This window comes from Phyllostomus discolor, chromosome 1 (assembly GCF_004126475.2).
Source record: "Phyllostomus discolor isolate MPI-MPIP mPhyDis1 chromosome 1, mPhyDis1.pri.v3, whole genome shotgun sequence".
In the NCBI taxonomy this organism is placed as follows: domain Eukaryota; kingdom Metazoa; phylum Chordata; class Mammalia; order Chiroptera; family Phyllostomidae; genus Phyllostomus; species Phyllostomus discolor.
The window spans coordinates 57,193,166-57,213,120 of record NC_040903.2 but is presented as its reverse complement, the minus strand read 5'-3'; the positions used below and the strand labels follow the sequence as shown (position 1 = coordinate 57,213,120).

Genomic DNA, 19,955 nt, shown 5'->3' with positions numbered 1-19,955 from the left:
GAATGGTAGAAGGTTAATTTAAGTGTTCAGTTTGGATTAGATTGATTCTATAGAACACCAAATCTGTATTTTCTTTGTCTTTCACAGCTATCTTGGTTTTGAACCTTTAAAAAGTCAATGTGCAGGGCCCCTGGGTGGTGCAAGCCCAAGGAGCACCATTCAACATTGACTCTCTGTGGTTCACAGCAAAATCCCATAATGGCAGCCTTTCTGTATCATGATGTAGTAACTGCTGCTGCTTCTCTGCTTCCCTGTGCCCTGTCTCCCGCTGACCACTGTCTGTCCCTCCACTGGATGAGTAGGTAATAGGTCCCTGCTCTGTGGTCTTCTTCAGCTCCTCACCCATGGCTCTTTCATATGTTGACCTGAGTCTCATCAGGACCCTTTTCTACTTCCCATGTGACCTACTTATGCCCCAAGCAAAACTCATTGCATAGACCTCTCAGGGATATGCACTTTATGTTAGAAAAGTCTTTTTCATTACCAGTTGAGGTCTAAGGAGTTGTGTGTTGGTTCTCAGCTTCTTTCATTTTAAACAGATTTCACAGTGTTTGCCAACTTTGCTTTATAAATTGAAGGACTATAACCATTACTGTTTTTCATGAAAGAAAGACTATACTTTTCACTCTTTTTGCTGTTTAATATGTTTTAAGGGAAGGGAAAATTACTTTATTCTGTGACCTTTTTTAAAATTAATTGTATTTTTCCACTACCATTTATCCCCTCTGTACCCTCTTCCACCTCCAAACCCTCCCCAGCAATCACCATACTGTTGTCCATGTCCACAAGTCCATTTTCTTTTTTGCTCAATCCCTCCACCCCCTAACCCCCTCCCAGAGCTATCAGCCTGGTCTCTATCTATGAACCTGTCTCAGTTTATTCATTAGTGAATAAACTGAGACAAATCACAAATCAGTTTATTCATTAGTGAATAAACTGAGACAAATAAACTGAGTGAAATCATATGGCATTTGTCTTTCTCTGACTGCCTGATTTCACTTAGCATAATGTTCTCCAGGTCCATCCATGCTGTTGCAAAGGGTAAATTTTTTGTCTTTTTATGGTCAAGTAGTATTCCATTATGTAAATGTGCCATAGTTGCTTTGTGCATTCACATACTAATGGGCACTTGGGCTGCTTCCATATCTTTGCAATTGTAATGAACATAGGGGTGCTTATGTCCTTTCAGATTAGTGTTTCCAGTTTCTTCAGATACATTTCCAGAAGTGGAATCCCTGGGTCATAAGGCAGTTCCATTTTTAATTTTTAATTTTTTGAGGTAATTCCATACTGATTTCTGCAGTGGCTGTACCAGTCTGCATTTCCATCCAAAAGTGCAAAAGAATACCTTTCTCCACATCCTTGACAGCACTTGTTTGTTGATCTATTGATAACAGCCATTTTGACCAGTGTGAGGTGATATCTCATTGTGGTTTTAATTTGCATTTCTCTGATGATTAATGACACTGAACATCTTTTCATGTGTCTATTGACCATTTGTATGTCCTCTTTAGAGAAGCATCTATTCAGATCCCTTGCCCATTTTTAAATTGGATTGTTTGTTTTTTGGTTTTGGTGTTGGATTTTTATAAGTTCTTTGTAAATGTTGGTTATTAACCCCTTATGTATCAGCAAATATGTTATTCCATTCAGTGGGTTGTCTTTTTATTTTGTTGATGTTTTCCTTTGCTATGCAAAAGCTTTTTAGTTTGATGTAGTCTAATTTGTTTATTTTTTTTGTTTCCTTTGCCTGAGGAGATATATTAGAAAAAATATTGCTACGAGCAATGTCTGAAATTTTACTGCCTATGTTTTCTTCGGGATTTTTATGGTTTCAGGTCCAACATTTAAGCCTTTGATCCATTCTGAATTTATTTTTGTGTGGGGGGTAAGGTGGTCTAGTTTCATTTTTCTGCACGTATCTGTCCAACTTTCCCAACACCATTTATTGAATAAACTATCTTTAGCCCATTGTATGTGCTTGCTTCCTCTGTCAATTATTAATTGCTTATAAAAGAGAGGGTTTATTTCTGGGCTCTCTATTCTATTCCATTGATCCACAGATATGTCTGTTTTTATGCTATTACCGTAGTGTTCTGATTACTGTAGCCTTAGAGTATAGTTTCACATTAGGTACAGTGATTCCTCCAACTTTGTTGTTCTTTCCCAAGATCATTGTTGCTATTCAGGGCCTTTTGTTTGGTTCCATATAAATTTTGGAAATATTTGTTCTAGTTCTGTGATATATGTCATTAGAATCCTGATAGGAAATGTGTTCAATCTATAGATTGCTTTGGGTAGTATGGACATTTTAATGATGTTAATGCTTCCTATCTGTGAACATAGTATGTGCTTCCACTTATTTGTATCTTCTTCAATTTCTTTCTTTAGTATCATAATTTTTCTGAGCACAGGTCTTTGACATCCTTGATTAAATGTATTCCTAAGTATTTTATTCTTTCTCAAGCAATTATAAATGGGATTGTTTTCTTAACTTCCCTTTCTGATAGTTCATTATTGGAGTATAAAATGCAACTTGTTTCTGGATATTTGTTTTATATCCTGCTAGTTTACTGTACTCACTTATCAATTCTGGTAGTTTCTTGGTAGAATCTTTAGGGTTCTCTATGTACAGTATCATATTACCTGCATATAATGACAGTTTAACTTCTTTCTTTCTAATTTGGTTACCTTTTATTTCTTCTTTGTGTTTGATGGCTGTGGCTAGGACTTCTAGTACTATGTCAAATAAGAGTGGTGAAAGCAGACATCCCTGTCTTATTCCTGATCTTAAGGGGAACAGTTGAAGTTTTTCCCATTGAGTATGATGCTGACAGTGGGTTTGTCACATATGGCCATTATTATGTTTAGGTATGTTACCTCTAATTCCTACTTGCTGAGAGTTTTGATCATAAATTAGTGCTGGATTTTATCAAATGCTTTTTCTATGTCTATTGATATGATCATGTGGGTTTTAGCTTTCATTTTATTTATTTGGTGAATCACATTTATTGACTTGTGAATGTTTTACCAACCTTGCATCCCAGGAATAAATTCCACTTTCCGTGGAGTATGATCTTGTGGTTTATTGCTATATTCTGTTTTTTAATATTTTGTTGAGGATTTTAGCACCTCTGTTTATCAGGGATATTGACCTATGATTTTTTTTTGTAGTGTCTTTATCTGGTTTTGGATTTAAGGTCATGCTGGCTTCATAAAATGAGCATGGGAGTCTTTCCTTCTCTTGAAGTTTTTGGAATAGTTTCAGAAGGAGAGGTGTTAATTCTTCTCTGAATGTTTTTTGACACTTTTTTATTAAGAGTTGGAGTATTTCTTGCCTGCCCATGATCCCTGGCATTTTCTGTGACCTCCTTAGTTGATAGAAGATAACAAAAGTAATGCTATGGTGTTTTTGAGCTAAGGCCTTAAATAGCTGTCAGTGGCCACATCATGTCTCTTGGAATATTTTTCCTGCAAACCCTGAGCTGCTGTGAGCTGGAAGTGAGAGTGAAAGACCACTGTGCTGGAGATACCATATATAGGCACTATGAAAATTTTGTACTCTGAAGTACTTTCACATAGAATTGCATTCATATAAAAATGCTTACAGAAAATCTGTACAAAGATGAAATCCTATAATGTTTCCTTAAAGTTTGAGTGGAGTCATTTATTTAGTACTTCCTTGGTATCTTCAGCATCATTTAATGTAAGATTGTTTTTCATTAGAATTTAATATTAAAATATGCTAATTTTTGTAGGGAAGTTTAAATTTTATCAACTATTTGGACCACTTTATAAATTCTGAAAATCACATTAGATTCCCAAATTCCTATAAATGTTAATATCTCCAATGATGTTCTAGAAATCATTATTTTAAAGATGACATTATTTTTTTAGCTATATTAAATTGACTCAGATCCTTACTTTAAAATATTTTTATTTTTTCATATAATTTTGTAATTATTTTATTTACAGAGGCCTCTGAAAATAATCACATTTGATTTCATGGGCTAAAATGAATCCAGCAAGTATATGTAATTAAATAGAGCAAAATATAATCCATTTTTTAAAAAACACAAAAATTCCTGAAAAATTCTGTGTGTACATTATTTGGCCTTTCTCTTAAAGACATTCATCTATAAAAATTTGTATTCTGGAGAGAAAAAATAATCTAAGGGATTATTAAGAACATTGACCTAAATTATAAAGGTTGCAAGAAATACTGCAATATTGTCCATTTGTTTATTTTTTTTCAAGTTAACAATGGCCTAGGATTTGACTGCATCTATTTTTGGTATAAAATACATTTGCATAGAATTACATTTACTGTTGAATCCTGCAGTGCCTCACGGACCCAGGACACTGAGTGTGGATGGTACTAAATTTTTTGCAGTAAAGCAAGATTCACGAGATGCGAAGGCTGAGTGGAGAGCAGAGCAGCCCTTTTCCCTGAGTGCCTTCACATTTTCAGTTCTCCGCATGTTTCCATCAAGTCACAGGGACTGAGTAAGGAGTATACTGAGAAGACACTGGAAATTTTTGTGCTTTCAATTAGCTAAAATTTTAACCATCTTTTTGCCAGAGAAAAACGAAAAGTCTTTTTTAAGGATAGTAGTTAAGGGTTAGAGCAGAATATTTCAGTCTGTGAGTAGAATTCAAGATGATGTGCCCTCATTCCAACCACACATAACGTTTTATCTCTGCCTGCTCAGCTGCCCTAATCTTGTTTGCTTCCTTATTTAGTTTTGTAATCTCTGCAAAAAAAAAAAAAAGTGCTGTATTTAACGGAATTTTTTGGTTTTGGAGGATTATGATTCATTTTTGAAGTTAGATTTCTATACATGTATATAAATACAGCTGGATTCTTTTAAGTGAAAAAATATAAAGTCAAAATGTTGTTTTTTCAAAAAGGAAAGAAAGAGAAAAATACCTGACTGTAGCTATGCTAGTCTTGTGAATTGAAATTAAAATAAAGGGTCTGGCACAAATAACACCCCTTTCTTATTACAAAATATTTTATTATAAAATTAAAGCTTGTAATTCTATAACATAACAGTATCACACTCAAGCACACCATATGACATTTTAAATGAATTGTTCAAATTAAAACTATAAATTATTATACACATATGATTACCTTACCAACCACACTCAAGCAAGCATTATTTCTGCTGCACCCTGTAGAATACTATTGTTTTATGTTTGGCTCATATAGATTTATGTTTGACTGTACCACAAGTTCCTCTCAGAAAATTACATATGTGTATGCTTGGGGGAGGAGGAGTGTGTGTGTGTGTGTGTATAAAGACATTACCTTGGCAGCCAGCCTAAAATGTGGGTGTCGTTCCCCATCCATGGATGATGATAGTGTAATCCTCCTGTATTTATTCAAGTAAGGTGGAAGGAGTTCTTGGATTCTTTGTGAGGGGGTGGGTAAATTTGATATAATTAAACATAAAAGCAGAGTTATCAAGTAGGCAGTTAGATATAGGAATCTGGATTTCAGGAGAGAAATCTATGTTGGAAATCATCTTTATAAGTCTTTTGCTCATAGAGGTTCTTAATGCCTTGGCACTGGATGAGGTCACTGAATGTGAGTATTTAGAAGAAGATGTGAAAGGGGCCTAGGGCAGAGCTCTGGGAGACTTGGCAGAAGGTGAGGATTCAGAACTGGAGGTTAAGAGAGTGTGGTCCTCTATGGAGGAGGAGCTGGGGAATGTATTCTGTTGCAAGCCACATGAAGCAAGTGTTTCAAAAAGGAGAGAATAGTCAGCTCTGCTGAATAGTGCTGAAAATTTAGGAAAAATAGAGTAATGCTGAATTTGGACACAAGAATTTCTCCAGTGACCTTGACAAAAGCCATCTCAGCAGGATGTGGTGGAAGGGAGCCCCAGCCAGGTGAGGTTAAAGGAGAGCAGTACAGTGAGGAAGAAGAGCTACTCTTTTCACAAACTTACACCATACACAAAAATAAATTCAAGGTGGATAAAGGCTTAAATATAAGTTGTAACACCATAAAAGTCCTAGAGAAAAACATTGGTAGGGAAATCTCAGACATTCCACCCAGCAACATCTTCACAGATATGTCCCCTAAAGCAAGGGACAAAAAGAAAAAAATAAATGAATGGGACCTCATCAAATTAAAAAGCTTCTGTGTGGCTAAGGAAAATAGCATTAAAATGAAAAGCGAGCCAACCATATGGTAAAATATATTTGCCAATGACACCTTAGGCAAGGGCTTGATCTCCAAAATATATAAAGAACTCACACAACTCCACTCCAGGAAGATAAAAAACCCAACTAAAAATGGGAAAGACTTGAACAGACACTTCTCTAAAGAGGACATACAGAGAGAGGGCCCAGAGGCACATGAAAAGATGCTCAGCATCACTAGCCATCATAGAGATGCAAATTAAAACCACAATGAGATACCACCTTATACCAGTCAGAGTGGCCAACATAAACAAATCAACAAACAAGTATTGGAGAGGATGCAGAGAAAAGAGAACCCTAGTGCACTGTTGGTGGGAATGCAGACTGGTGCAGCCACTGGGGAAAACAGCATTCAATTTCCTCAGAAAACTAAAAATGGCACTGCCTTTTGACCCAGCAGTTCTGCTGTTGGAAATATACCCTAAGAGCCCTGAAGCACCAATCCAAAAGAACTTATGCACCCCAATGTTTATAACAACAATTTACAAAGCCAAGTGCTGGAATCAACCTAAGTGCCCATCAGCAAATGAATGCACAAAAAGACTATGGTACGTTTACACAATGGAATTCTATACAGCATAGAGAAAGAAGGAGCTTATACCCTTTGTAACAGCATGGATGGAACTAGAGAGCATTATGCTAAGTGAAATAAGCCAGGTGGTAAGGGACAAATAGCATATGATCTTACCTTTAACTGGAACATAATCAACAAAAGAAAAAAGCAAACAAAATATAACCAGAGTCATTGAAATTAAGAACAATATAACAATAACCAGAGGGGAGGGGGGAAGGGACAGTGGGAAGAAGGGTTTTCAGGAACTACTATAAAGGACACATGGACAAAACCAAGGGGGGAGGCTGGAAGCTAGGGAGGGAGGTGGGTTTGGAGGGGGGAGGGTTGGGGAGAAAATATGGACAACTGTAATTGAACAACAATAAAATAATTTAAATTTTAAAACATTTTAAATAATTTAAATTTAAAAAAAAGAGGCTCAGCCATGAAAGGAGAAGAAATGAGGCCACAGTGAAGGAATAGGGGATCAAAGGAAAGATTGTTAAAGGGGGAAGACACTAGAGCCCATTAGAATGCTGATGGAAAAGTTGATAATGCAGGTGAGAGAGCGCCCTTACAGCAGCATACTGAGAGAGCAAGGTGCAAGTAGAAGAGTTGGCCTTTGCTCACAACAGGAACAGTTTATCTGTGTCTGTGTAACCAGAGAGGAAGCTGAGAGAATAAGGTGACACAAAAAGGAAATTCTGCCAAGTTGTTTAAAAAATATGTGCAAAGAAAAAAAAATACAAGAAAATACCAAAATGGCAGTAGTAGTTATGTTATGGTAATGGAGTCGTAGGTGATTTTTTCTTATATATTTGGCATTTTTTTTGAATTTTTAGTAAAGAACAGAGATTATTTTTATACTTGGAATAAACTGAATGGAATAAAAATAATCACACACTGTTCAGTGACCCTTCATGCCATCATTCCTTGAAAAGGCAAACTCCACGAAACTCCCTAGCCATATTTGTTCTTAACCAGATAAATTTTCTGTAATGATGTGTGTCCTGCAGGTGCTTATTGAGGCAATGGTAACAGAGCTCTGCCTAGTGCAGGGACTGTGCAACTCCCTCTTTGGGGCAGAATCCCACTCACAGAAACGGTGTCTTCTCTGCTCTCTCACTTGTTTCTCAGGTAAGAGTGAGAGGAAGAAAGATGTTAGGAGCTCTTGACAGATAGAGAACAGCCATCAAATATTCTTGTAAACACAGATGTCAATTTTACTTCAACATCTAAAACCAGGTCACTCTATCTAAAATAATAGAACAGAGAAGTCCCATTCACAGCAGAAGCAGACAAGATTTCCCAGTGGGAACAGTTTTCTTTGGTCTCCAGGTAACTGATTCTTTTTCCAGAGTGCAGAGGCACACTTTCACCCTTCCCAGAACCACCTCCAAGTGATTACTACATGCTATACATTGCTTAAAACCTGCTCATAGCCTTAATACAATTACTCTTTCTAATAAGTGAGATTGTGCCTATTGCCCAAATCATATACAAAGAATTATATACTTCTTGATGCAGGCTGCTTCTTAGTTATAAATCAAAATCTATGCTGGAAAATAGCATTTCCCTTATTACGCTTCTTGGATAGGTAATCCACACATATGGAAATAGTGTAAGCATAGTCAGTGAAAAGTAGTCTTCTTCTCACTTATGTCCCTTCTCAAAGGCAACCAATGCATGCAGTTTCTTGTGAGGTATTGTTGATATACAAACAAATAACTAGAGAATTAATGGAAAGTTTAACAATCCTCTTTTAATATTTAATTTCATTGTTTAATATTCTTTATTATTTTAGCAAAAAACATCAAGGCTGGTCAGAGAGGCCTATAATGTTGAAAATCACTGACAATTAGAGGTTGGAGAGAATTTAATATTTTTTTGAAATAAAAGTGTTGAAGTTTGGAGAAAATACTCAATTTTTAAAAAGTTGATTCCCATACCTCTCACTGACACATCAATTGTATTAAATGATACCTCTAATTTATTCTTCAATTAGCTTGTAAGCTTTTAATATAATATGAAGCACTTCATGGTTTAATATCTTTAAAAAGTTTTGCTCAGTCATAAAGCATACATTAATATTTAATGCACTGATTTTTTTAAAAAGGCCTCTCTACCTGGTGAACAGAGTTCATTGATAGATTCTGCTGTCCTCTCTTCGAGACCCTTGTGTTTCCCCCAGGTCTCGTGGCTCTCCAAAGCTCAGCAAGGTTTGGCTTGTGGGCCAAACCTGGCCTGCTGCCTGTTTTTATAAATGAAGTTTTAATAGAACACAGTCATGCCTATTCATTCATGTATTTTCTAGGCTGCTTTCACGCCACGATAACCAGGGTGAGTAGCTGTGACACAGGTCAGATAGCCTGCAAAGCTTGACATGTTTCTTTTTCTGACCCTTTCCAGAGAAGTTTGCCAATCCATACCATAGAGCAGGGGTGTCAAACTCATTTTCGCTGGGGGCCACATCAGCCTCGTGGTTGCCTTCAAAGAGCTGAATATAATTTCAACCCCTTAACGGTTAAGGAGTAGTCACATTTATACAGTCCTAAAATTATTTTGGCCCCAAAAGAAAAAAAGCAAACAAAATATAACCAAAGTCATTGAAATTAAGAACAATCTAACAATAACCAGAGGGGAAGGGGGAGGGGACAGTGGGAAGAAGGGTTTTCAGGAACTACTATAAAGGCCTTTAAAGGTAACTGTGAGGCTGATGCGGCTCCCGGTGAAAATGAGTTTGACACTCCTGCCCTAGAGTATGGAATTTTGGTCATGGTAATGAATGGGCAAAAATCATTAGCAAAAAGAAAAATCAGAAAGTGATTTTAAATGCAGCAATAAAAACATTATAATGGTACAGAGTATCCTGTAGGAACATGCTAATTTTTTACAGAAACCTTCAGTGTTCATTTATTCCATGTGCTTTAGTACCCACATGGAGAAAAGAGGAGAGAGCCTACTAATACAGATATTTGGAATAAATTAAGGAAGATGCTAACAAAGCGCAGATTTTCATCTGCTTCTATATACAGCTGACCCTTGAACAACAGGGGTTTGAGCTGCATGGGTCCACTTAGACATGGATTTTTTTCAATAAATATATACAGTACTATAAATCTATTTTCTCTTCCTCATGATTATATTAACATTTTTTCTCTAGCTTATTTTTATTAGATATAATTGTATATAAGACAAATAACATAAATATATTCATTAATTGACTGTTTATATTATTGGCAAGGCTTGTTGTCAGTGGTAAAGTTTGGGAGGAGTCAAAGATTTTATGTGGATTTCCAACTGTAGGGGAGAGCAAGGTGGGGGAGGGTAATATTCCTAACCCCCGTATTGTTTAAGGATCAACTGTATTTCTTTTCCAACCTCACCCGGCATTGCTTCAAATTTTATGAATGTGCATTTATCTGTACAGTACAGATTAAAGCACATCTTTAAGGAATTACATGCAAAAGAGGAAAGGCTCTGTGAATGAAAAGGACAATTAAAATTGTAGTGGGGGCTGGGTGACTATGACATCTGTCACTCCAGTCATTGCTAGAATTATTCAACTAATCCGGCTTTCTTTCCCATCATCATTTCAGAGCTACACACTTGGCCAAAAGGGCCAAACTGCACATAAATAAAAACTAGTTTTCCAAGGCACACCAGTGAAAGCCGTACTCCCATTGGTACTTCCAGTTGTGACTTTGTTTCTAGAATTCAAAGATGGACATGGAAACTAAAATAAAACCATTGATTAGATTTATGTTTAACAAAGGATTGCTAAACCATCCCAGTGGCTCCTGGATTGCCTTAGAAGATAGAGCTTGATATTTACAAGAGTATATCTCACCAAAGTAAAAGCAAATAAAGCTGTTGCATTGCAATAGTACAACTGAATAGTAAAGAAAATATTTAACACGAAACAGCAATAGTTGTTTAGTGTGTAGAACTGAAATACAAGTGAAACTATAATAACTATCCCTGAGGGCATCTGTGACCTTTGATAGCACAGAAAGAAAATATTTATAGTCTGAAACTATGTCTCTCTAGTATTACAGAGTAAATGCAATATATAATCTGGCTAACAAGCTGTACTTTTCACAAGAGGACAAAAATCTTACAGAAGGATTCTGACTTTGCTTTCTCCCAAGTATTACAGAAATTAAATATTAAATACAGTAATGAGAATGGAAACCAATTCTATAAAATAAAGGCAAAAGGAAAATGTTAGAATTATAAAATTATCTTAAAACTTATATACTGAGTACTTCAATTTAGTTTTTAATTGAGTACTTCAATTGTTTACCAGAGTAAAAAAAAATAGTAAAATTTTTCTTTGGTTCCACAGTAGATGAACATTTAGTAAAAAGAAAATATCCACACTTTTACCCAAGAAATATATTTTAACACTTATCATTTGTAAGAATCTGGTCTAGCAGAATAGGGTATATCAGTCAACAGATTTACATATTTTAAAAAATTCCTGTTCTCATGGTGCTTACATACCAGTGGGAAACACCAAACAATAAATACGATAAATTAGTAAATAATGTAGTATATTAAATGATGATGCATGCTAAAGAAAAAATAGAGCAAGGTAAACTGGATTGGCAGTCTTGAGTAGGGGCTAAAATGAAACTACAACATTAAAAAACAGCTATCAGCTCAGAACTCACAATGGAAAGATCCTCTGAAACATTTAAAGTTTTATTAAAGACTCTCTCTGTTTAGGATTTAGGATTTAGGAGATCAGAATATTGTTCAATTGTAAGAAATCTCCCTTTTTACCCAAGTATCAAGTCAGCAGTCCAAGGCAAATTTTCTGAATGTTCCTACAAATATTCTATAACTTTCACACACCTGACTTTTCTCTCCTGTCTGTTTCACTGTTCCTAACTTCTGTCAACTCCAGCTCATTCAGTGGGACCATCATCTTCTCAGTGGGGATTGGGAGAAATGGAGACTTGAGAAGTTTTAATTAGATGGCAGCACTACAATTTGGTGATAGAGTGCAAATAGAAGATGAGGGAGATTGAGATTTCTACTGTGTGCAGCTAATCAGATGAGTGAGATAAGTCAGTCAGCGAGATAAGAAACACTGGGTGAGATTCAGGCTTTGCTACGGAAGGTCAAAGGTCATGCTTTGCTTGTAGGGTGTGTAGAATCTGAGTGCATTTAAGACATCTCTGTTTCCTCAGCCTCCAACATCATGCACTGCTATTTCCCAGGCTGTTCAGACCTGACCAACCCATCAGTCACCAGCCCCTCATACAGGCCATGGAATCTTAACTTTTACTTAAAAACCAAGATTAAATGCCGAACAAATAAAAAACATTTCCCCTGGCTGGCGTAGCTCAGTGGATTGAGCTCGGGCTGGAAACCAAAGTGTCCCAGGTTCGATTCCCAGCCAGGGTACATTCCTGGGTTGCAGGCCATAACCCCCAGCAACCGCACATTGATGTTTCTCTCTCTCTCTCCCCCCCCCTCCCTTCCCTCTCTTAAAAATAAATAAATAAAATCTTTAAAAAAAAAACTCAAAAAAAAAACATTTCCAGTTCACCAGAATGGAATTATTTCCTCCTTATTATTTCCACAACATTTAATATTTACTTCACTTGTGGCACTACGCCTTGTGTTGTTTTAAATGTTATGTATCTATATATCCCGTTAGATTAAAACTCACTGAATGCAGAATTTTGGATCTTATTTCATACACAGTAATCCCTCAACACTTAGGACAATGCCTTGCACGTAGAAAGGCCTCAAATGAATAGTGATTAGATTAAACTGCACACTTAGATTTTTATTAAAATGGCAGTGATATGAGAATAGTCTAAAGAAAAGCCCTTCCAAAATCTGTAGCAATCACTTCCTATGCATGTGTATCTTTTTAAAGTATCACAAATTGAGCTCTGGCTGGCGTAGCTCAGTGGATTGAGTGCAGGCTGTGAACCAAAGTATCACAGGTTCGATTCCCAGTCAGGGTACATACCTGGGTTGCAGGCCACGTCCCCAGTGGGGGTCACATGAGAGGCAACCACACATTGATGTCTCTCTCTCTCTCTTTCTCCCTCTCTTCCCCTCTCTAAAATTAAATAAATAAAATTTTTAAAAATAAATAAGTATCAAAAATTATTTTCATTATAATTCTGTCTGGCATGTAGTTAAATCTAATAAATAAAAATCATTTAATACTGGAAAAATGAAAGTTGACCAGAAAAACAATCAGTCATGATTGATAAGATATCCACTACTGTGTAAAATTATAGAAACATTTAGATGTCCTTGTAGAAATGTAATAACTCATTGTAAGAAATACCTAATTGTATAATAAGAAAAATCATTCAAAGCTATTTATTTACCCAAGTGGACTCCAAAGAATTCATTTTGTTTCAGACAAACATGGATATTATGTTAATGCCATGACGAAGACTGGGCTAGACATCTTCCTTTGACGAATGATTATTTGGTCATTCTACAGATGGTTACCGAGTACCTGTGTCCCAGATGCTCTTTTAGGTGCTTAGGATACATTAGTGGCCAAAAGAGACATGAAAGAAGATATAAAGTATTTTCACAACTATTGATTCTTTTTTAATTTTCATTTATAAAGTCTACTTTTGTTTTTCTTCATCACGCATTACAACTTTAATAGCTTTTAAAGTGTTTAACCCACAGAGAAAGCTTTCAAAATGAATTCATGCATCTAAATTAGCTATGCTTCATTTATATATTTTTAAAACCCATGTGAATGAATATATGTCAATTAATAGAGTAATATTTGAAGCATTAGCTAGTTGTACCTCCTTGATTTTAACATATTCTTCTACAAAAATGAATCTGCCCAAATATATAAGCCCTAGCTGAAATTATCTTAAATTTTTTTGTTGATTTTTTTAATCCTCACCCAAGGATATGTTTATTGATTTTTTAGAGAGAAAGAAAGAGAGGGGGAGAGAAAAAGAGAGCGCATGGATGTGTGGGAGAGAAACATCAATTGGTTGCCTCCTCCATACACACCCTGACAGGGGATTGAACCTACAACCTAGGTATATGCTCTGGCTGGGAATCATAATCTTTTGGTGTATGGGACATTGCTCCAACCAAATGAGCCACCTGGCCAGGGCTGTTGATTTTTTTTATTATTATTAACTCTTTCATCAGACTGTGTGCTCCATGTGAGCAGGGACCTGTTCTGGTGTCTTCTTATCTCAGTATGTTGGGTGCTCCAGAAATTTAAATAATTGTTGAATGAATGAGCTGTTGAATGAATACAGGATTGAATGTTGAAACACATATAAATCAAGGCTCTGCTTGTGTGTGTGTAGTGTGTGCATGTTTGAAGTGGGGGAGAAATTTAACAAATCAGATTAAGAATGGAATGTTACATTAATCACGTGGTTCATTGAGTTTTGCCACAAGGTTGAACCCGATACAAACTTGCTGATCTGACTTTTCACATTTATTAAAATGAAAGGAAATTGGACTGCATTATATTTCACTGTTCTTCTCACTCTTATGCCCTATGCTCTTCCATATTGTTAATTGTGTGGCTTTATCAATGTTACACTAATTTTAAATTTGAACAATATTATTGATACAACTGTCATGCTACTCAAAACAGTAGAGATGTGAGTCATTCACAAGTCCTACTTTGTTGTGACAGCTGTAACTGTCTCCTTTTCTTGCCTCATTTTCTCCATAATGTTTAAAGCCCGAGCAAGTGACAGCAGCACTGACCATGCTGTCCAGAGCAGCCCTTTGCCAGTGGCTGTGTTCTGCAGTAATTAGTGATGTAGAAATATAGTTACAGAAGAAAAATAATTACATAATGTATAATCTAACTATATATAATTCTATATGGGAGAAATATAGTTATACAAATAGGCTATTTCAATGGTCAGGATGCTTCTTTAGTTAAACTGACCTCAACCTTGACCAAAGAGAGATTGGGAGGGAAGTTTGCTGGAGCCAAGATGTGTTGGACAACCACGTGCCTTTTCATTGTGTTCCTCTAGCACCTAACTGGGCTTCAGTTCCCTTGCCAAAACGGTTAGTTTGTACACCAGCTGGTAGGAATAGGGCTCAGTATTTCAACTAAATCCACCAGTTGTATTTTACATCTTTGTATCCTCAACACCAGGCATGGAAAGATGAATAACATTTGGTTTCTCTCACAATTTATCGCCATCTGGCAGGGATGATGAACATGAACGTACGTAGTTGAATGTGAGCATCTCTGCTCATGGTGTATGCTCTCTGCAATGGCTTCACAGAGAGGGTGCTAGCTGAGCCTGACTTTGCGTGATAATTGGTAATTGGCCAAAGAAGGGAAGAAAGTAATTCCAGGCAGAGAAAACAGAACAAACAAAGTAAAGAATCTTGGAGATGTTTGACATACTGGGGAATGTTCTGTACAAGAGGGCAGGCAATGGAGCTGGAAAGGTTGTTTAAGGCAAGATTGTGAAGATTCATTGATTTCATGGCAAGGAATTTTTATGTCATACTCTAGAATGAGGGGGAGGGGGACATCTGAGATTTTTAGTCATCACAGTATCAAAATCTTTGCTACATTTTTAGAAGCTAATACCAAAAGTATCATGGAAGACGAATTCACAGGAGCAAAAGAATGAGGGTACCAGCCAGCCAAGTATTGATCCCCTGGTTCTTTCCCATATAATCCTTTTCAGTCTTTAGCTGCCAGGTGGGCCCATAAAAACAGATGAAAACTTCAGGGCTCTTCATTTCAATCAAGTGGATAGTTGGACTTCTTTTTCTCTTTTATAAAAAATTATATTTGAGTTTCTTTGGAAATGGGAGGATAAATAAGATGAAATGTGTTGTGTTTAGAAAATGTGGAGACAAACTATGTGCCTGTCCTGTACTAGAAATCATAAGGGATATTCCATCATTTATTCATTCATTCATTCATTCAGCAAACATTTACTGAGGACCAACTGTGTTCTAAATGGGAACTATGACACACATAGCCTTGTACAAGGAGCTTACATTGTGGTAAAGGATTCAAATATTAACTAAATTATCCACACAAATAAATGCTTAACTATAAATTTCTATAAATGCTATAAAAATTATAGAGGACTCTAAGAATTGTAAATAGGAATGAAACTATTCCTATTATTAGATTCAAGTATTATATCATTACATAATTTGCAAATATTTTCTCCCAGTCTATGGCTTCACTTTTTATTCTCTTAACAATGTCTTTTGTAGAGCAGAGTTTTTAATTTAAGGGAACCCATTTTACCATTTTTTCTTCCATGGATGGTGCTTTTGAAGTTGTATCTGAAAACTCATCTCTGAACCCAAGGTTATCTGTATTTTTCTCTTATGTTATCTTTTAGGAGTTTTATAATTTTGTATTTTACATTTAGGTCTGTGATCCATTTTGAGTTAATTTTTGTGAAGGGTAGAAGGTTAGTGTCTAGACTCTTTTTTACTTTTTTGCATGTGAATGTTTAGTTGTTCCAGCACCATATTTTGAAGAGATATCCCTATCAAAAGGAAGTTTACAGTCTAGTAAGGGAATAAAATCCACACGCAAAGGACTGCCTGAAACGACTTAACTACGATACTTGTCCCAAAGGATATAAGAATTATGCTGAGTGGTACAAAAGAGTGACATTTGAGTCAGACTGTGTAAAGTAAATAAAGTTTCATCACACAGGTGGGGGCAAGGAGGAAATAAAAACAAAGGACACATCTTACATGTTTTTTAAAAAAGGTTGCTCTGACTACAGTGTTGAGAAGAGTAGCAAGGCAGAGATGGTAACAGAAACCACTTGGAAGGCTACTGAGATGAAGTGTGATAGAGGAGGTAGATGGTGGTGAGAAATGTCCAGTGGTAGAAAGAGCTGAACAGGTTTGTATATAGATTGCACGGGAAGTGTGAGAGAAAGAGAAGAGCCAAGGATCACTCTTAGGCCTTTGTCTGAAGAGTAAGAATGAAGTCACCATTTACTGAGATGGAGTCATGGTGCAGGAGCAAGTATGGGGCTCTGGGGGTATTCAGGAACATGGTTTGGAATGGGTTAAGTCTGCCGGTTAGACTTCCAAATGAAGTGTCGAGTAAGCAGTTGGATGCTTAAGTCTGAAGGTCAGCAGACTTGTCAGTGCATGAGTAGTATTTAAAGCTATGAAACAGGACATGAAGGCAGATAGAGAAGAAAATAGCTGCAAGGACTGAAGTTTGGGAAACTCCAAAATGTTACAGAAAGATGAGGAGGAAACAGAAAAAGACACTCAGATGAAGATGCCAGTAAATTAAGGAAGAGAATCAAGGGAGGATACAGGAAGCTGAGATGGATGTAGTCAAGAAGGGGGTCTGTCACATGCTGCTGATACGTTAAGTAAAATGGGGACTAGAACTGACCACTGGATTAGTGACATGAGGCCATGAATGTCCCTTAGAGAAACTTTCCTGATTGAAATGGGTTTTCTTAATGATAGAGAAAAGTGGAAAATATTGAATTTAGAAAAATTGTTTATAATTTTTGTAATAAAACAAGGAAACGAAACAGTAGATGGAAAAAACAGAAGTCAGGGAATGGTGTTTTTTGTTTGCCATAACAGCTAACAGGGAAGAGTGAGTGATGTAGTCATGAGAAAGGCGCCAACAAGAGCGATTTCCTTGAACAAGTGAGAGGAGGCAGATGCAGTGCACAAAAGCAGGGCTGGCCATGGATAGTGGCCGGGACAGTTTATCAATAGTGACTGAATTTTCCAAGTAATGAGAAAGCATTCAAGTTTACTGAGGGAATGGTATGATTCTTACTATTCCTCATAATCTATTTATTCTTTTTCCTTTTACTAATAGAGAAATTCAACTACTTAAAAGTATATCCAAAAATAAATGTTGGAAATACAGTTTTGCTCAAAAGAAAGTGGATGATAATTTTATGCCCAGAAATGGTGAAACAAAGCCTTGTGTTTATCTCAGCAACTTCTCCAGCCTCTGTGTCAAATCAGGATTCTTATGCTTTTAGTGAAAGATGCTGAAATGCTTTCCTTTGAGAATAAACTTTCTAATGTCTGGAGTCAATTTTCTTCATGCATTTAACCTTTTGAAAATCCACAATGTGGTTTATTTTTTGTACTCTTCTTAAATTTTGCTGAATAATAATTTTTAAATTAGCATTCCTTGACCACCAATGGCCTAATACTACCTCAGACAAAATTGGAAATCTAATGAATTCAAATCTCTGTGAATCACTAATTTGTAGCAGATTAAATCACGCATGGGAATTTAGAGAAAACATTAAAGCAAATTGTATGTAGGATAGTTATTGATAGAAACTATGAACTCTTGATCATCCATGAAATAAATTTAACAAGTTATTTTTCCAATAGAGAAAAAAGACAAACAGATCAAATGCATTAGGCTATTTTCTGATAAATTATTGTCATCAAATTTAGTAAATCAGCTTCATAGAAGTTTTTCAGTCTCATATGAATCTAAAACATATTTCCAGTTGTGATCAGTTATAAGTTCTCAAATCAAAAATGGTGTTTCTTTTTGTATTGCTCCACAGACACGAACGTATTCACACCAAGAAAAGTAACTTCAGCAGACCTTTAATTTCCAGTCAGAAGGATGTAGATGATTTAGCAACCCTAGAAGTTTTGGATGAGGTAAGGAGCTCAGTTTAACTGAACATAAACATTCTTGATTTTTCTAATGTATATAATTGATGTGAGCATCAGGTTGTTTGAATAGCATCTGTAAATATCATGCTTTCTTTGTCTCTTAGCTTCCTGAATTTCTCACTTATCTTCCACTTTAACGCGTGTGACAGGAATGTCCAGGTAGCTCCAGTCTGCTGTCACTTTTTGTCTGCTTCTGATATTCAGATTGCAAAGGAGTGAGCTTCCACTCTCATGAGTGCTTATAGATCACAGATTCTTCTTCCCCTGAATTCCTTCTGGGAGTTTCAAAAAGATGATGTCCTGAGGTCAAAAAATTTTCTCCTGAAACCTCTAGGTGGTGTCCTTTCTTTTTCTCCTCTCCTGTTCCACTCTCAGAAGCAGTACCTAGAGGCCTCCAAGAGATATCAAGAGCCTGTTACTATAGTCAGTGGTCCCCCTCATGAGATCAGAGAGCTCCTGCTCTCACAGAGCTAGGGCATTGAATTTTTAGGGCATTGAATTCTTCTGGGAACTCCTTACTCACCCCAGTGACCTCAGAAGTAGTTCAAACATCTCTGTGTAGGTCCAAATCCAAGCCAGTACATTGCAGTTTCAGCCTTCTTTCCTTTCATTCCCCTTTATTCCAGGTAATCAGATCATTAGAGAAATGAATAGTTCCTTTTCAGTAAAAAGTTAGGATCTCTATCCTGCCTGATCAACAGATTTTTATTTTTTAAATACTTCTGATACATGCCTGATCATTTTTGCTCAGAAATGCAACAAATCAGGAGACATCTTCTGAACAGAAGTAGTCATTTGGTAAATTTAGGGTTGCATAAACAACTCAAGGACTTCCTCAAAATAATCTGTCTAGTGGACATCAAACATCTTGTAATCAGACAGTTTGCAAGTCAGGTATTGCCGAAACCTTCATGAATCCTTATGTATCAAATTTTCCAATGACGTGAATTCCTAGGTTTGTGGATCACAAAGAAGGCCTTGGTATCCCTATTGCTGATCTATATGTTAAACACTGGGTTTGTTTGTTGCTATTGTCTGGGCTTTCTTCTTGTCTCTTTTTTGACCTAAGAACTTTTGGTCCTCTCTTCTGTCATATACTATTAAAGTACATGGTGCTATTAAAATTGATTTCATGTACTCATGATTTATCCACTATGAAAGTTACTTTTCTGAACTTTACATTCTGCCCTATACAGCCAAATGTCTAAACAAAGGGCTAGAATATAACACAAAGCCACTGACCAACCTCAATTCGGAATGATAATGTGTTCACTACCTTCCCTTGCCTTTTCTAGTATTGTTTCTCTTTATTTTATCTTCTGCATTTATTTATTTCCTTGAAGCATTATATATACAATCTCCTATATCAAATTTGTCCTTTGGGAAACACAGGTAACAATGACATCCCTCTACGGCTCTCACAACCAGAAAAAATGCCTGTCAAGTAAAAGAGCAGCTGTTAACCAAATGTTACATGTCCTACTATCAGTACATCTTTTCTTTCTAGAGCCTTGGTCCAGAC

General features: G+C 36.3%; 1 protein-coding gene across 1 annotated transcript in view; it reads left to right on the top strand.

The window, feature by feature from the left end:
• The window catches only part of MYO3A (myosin IIIA), a 204,354-nt gene that overhangs the window by 58,359 nt on the left and 126,040 nt on the right, over window positions 1-19,955 (top strand). Inside the window, exon 9 of the mRNA XM_028507652.2 lies at window positions 18,319-18,418. Within this exon, the coding sequence (XP_028363453.1) occupies window positions 18,319-18,418 (100 nt within the window). The remainder of the gene's footprint in view (window positions 1-18,318; window positions 18,419-19,955) is intronic.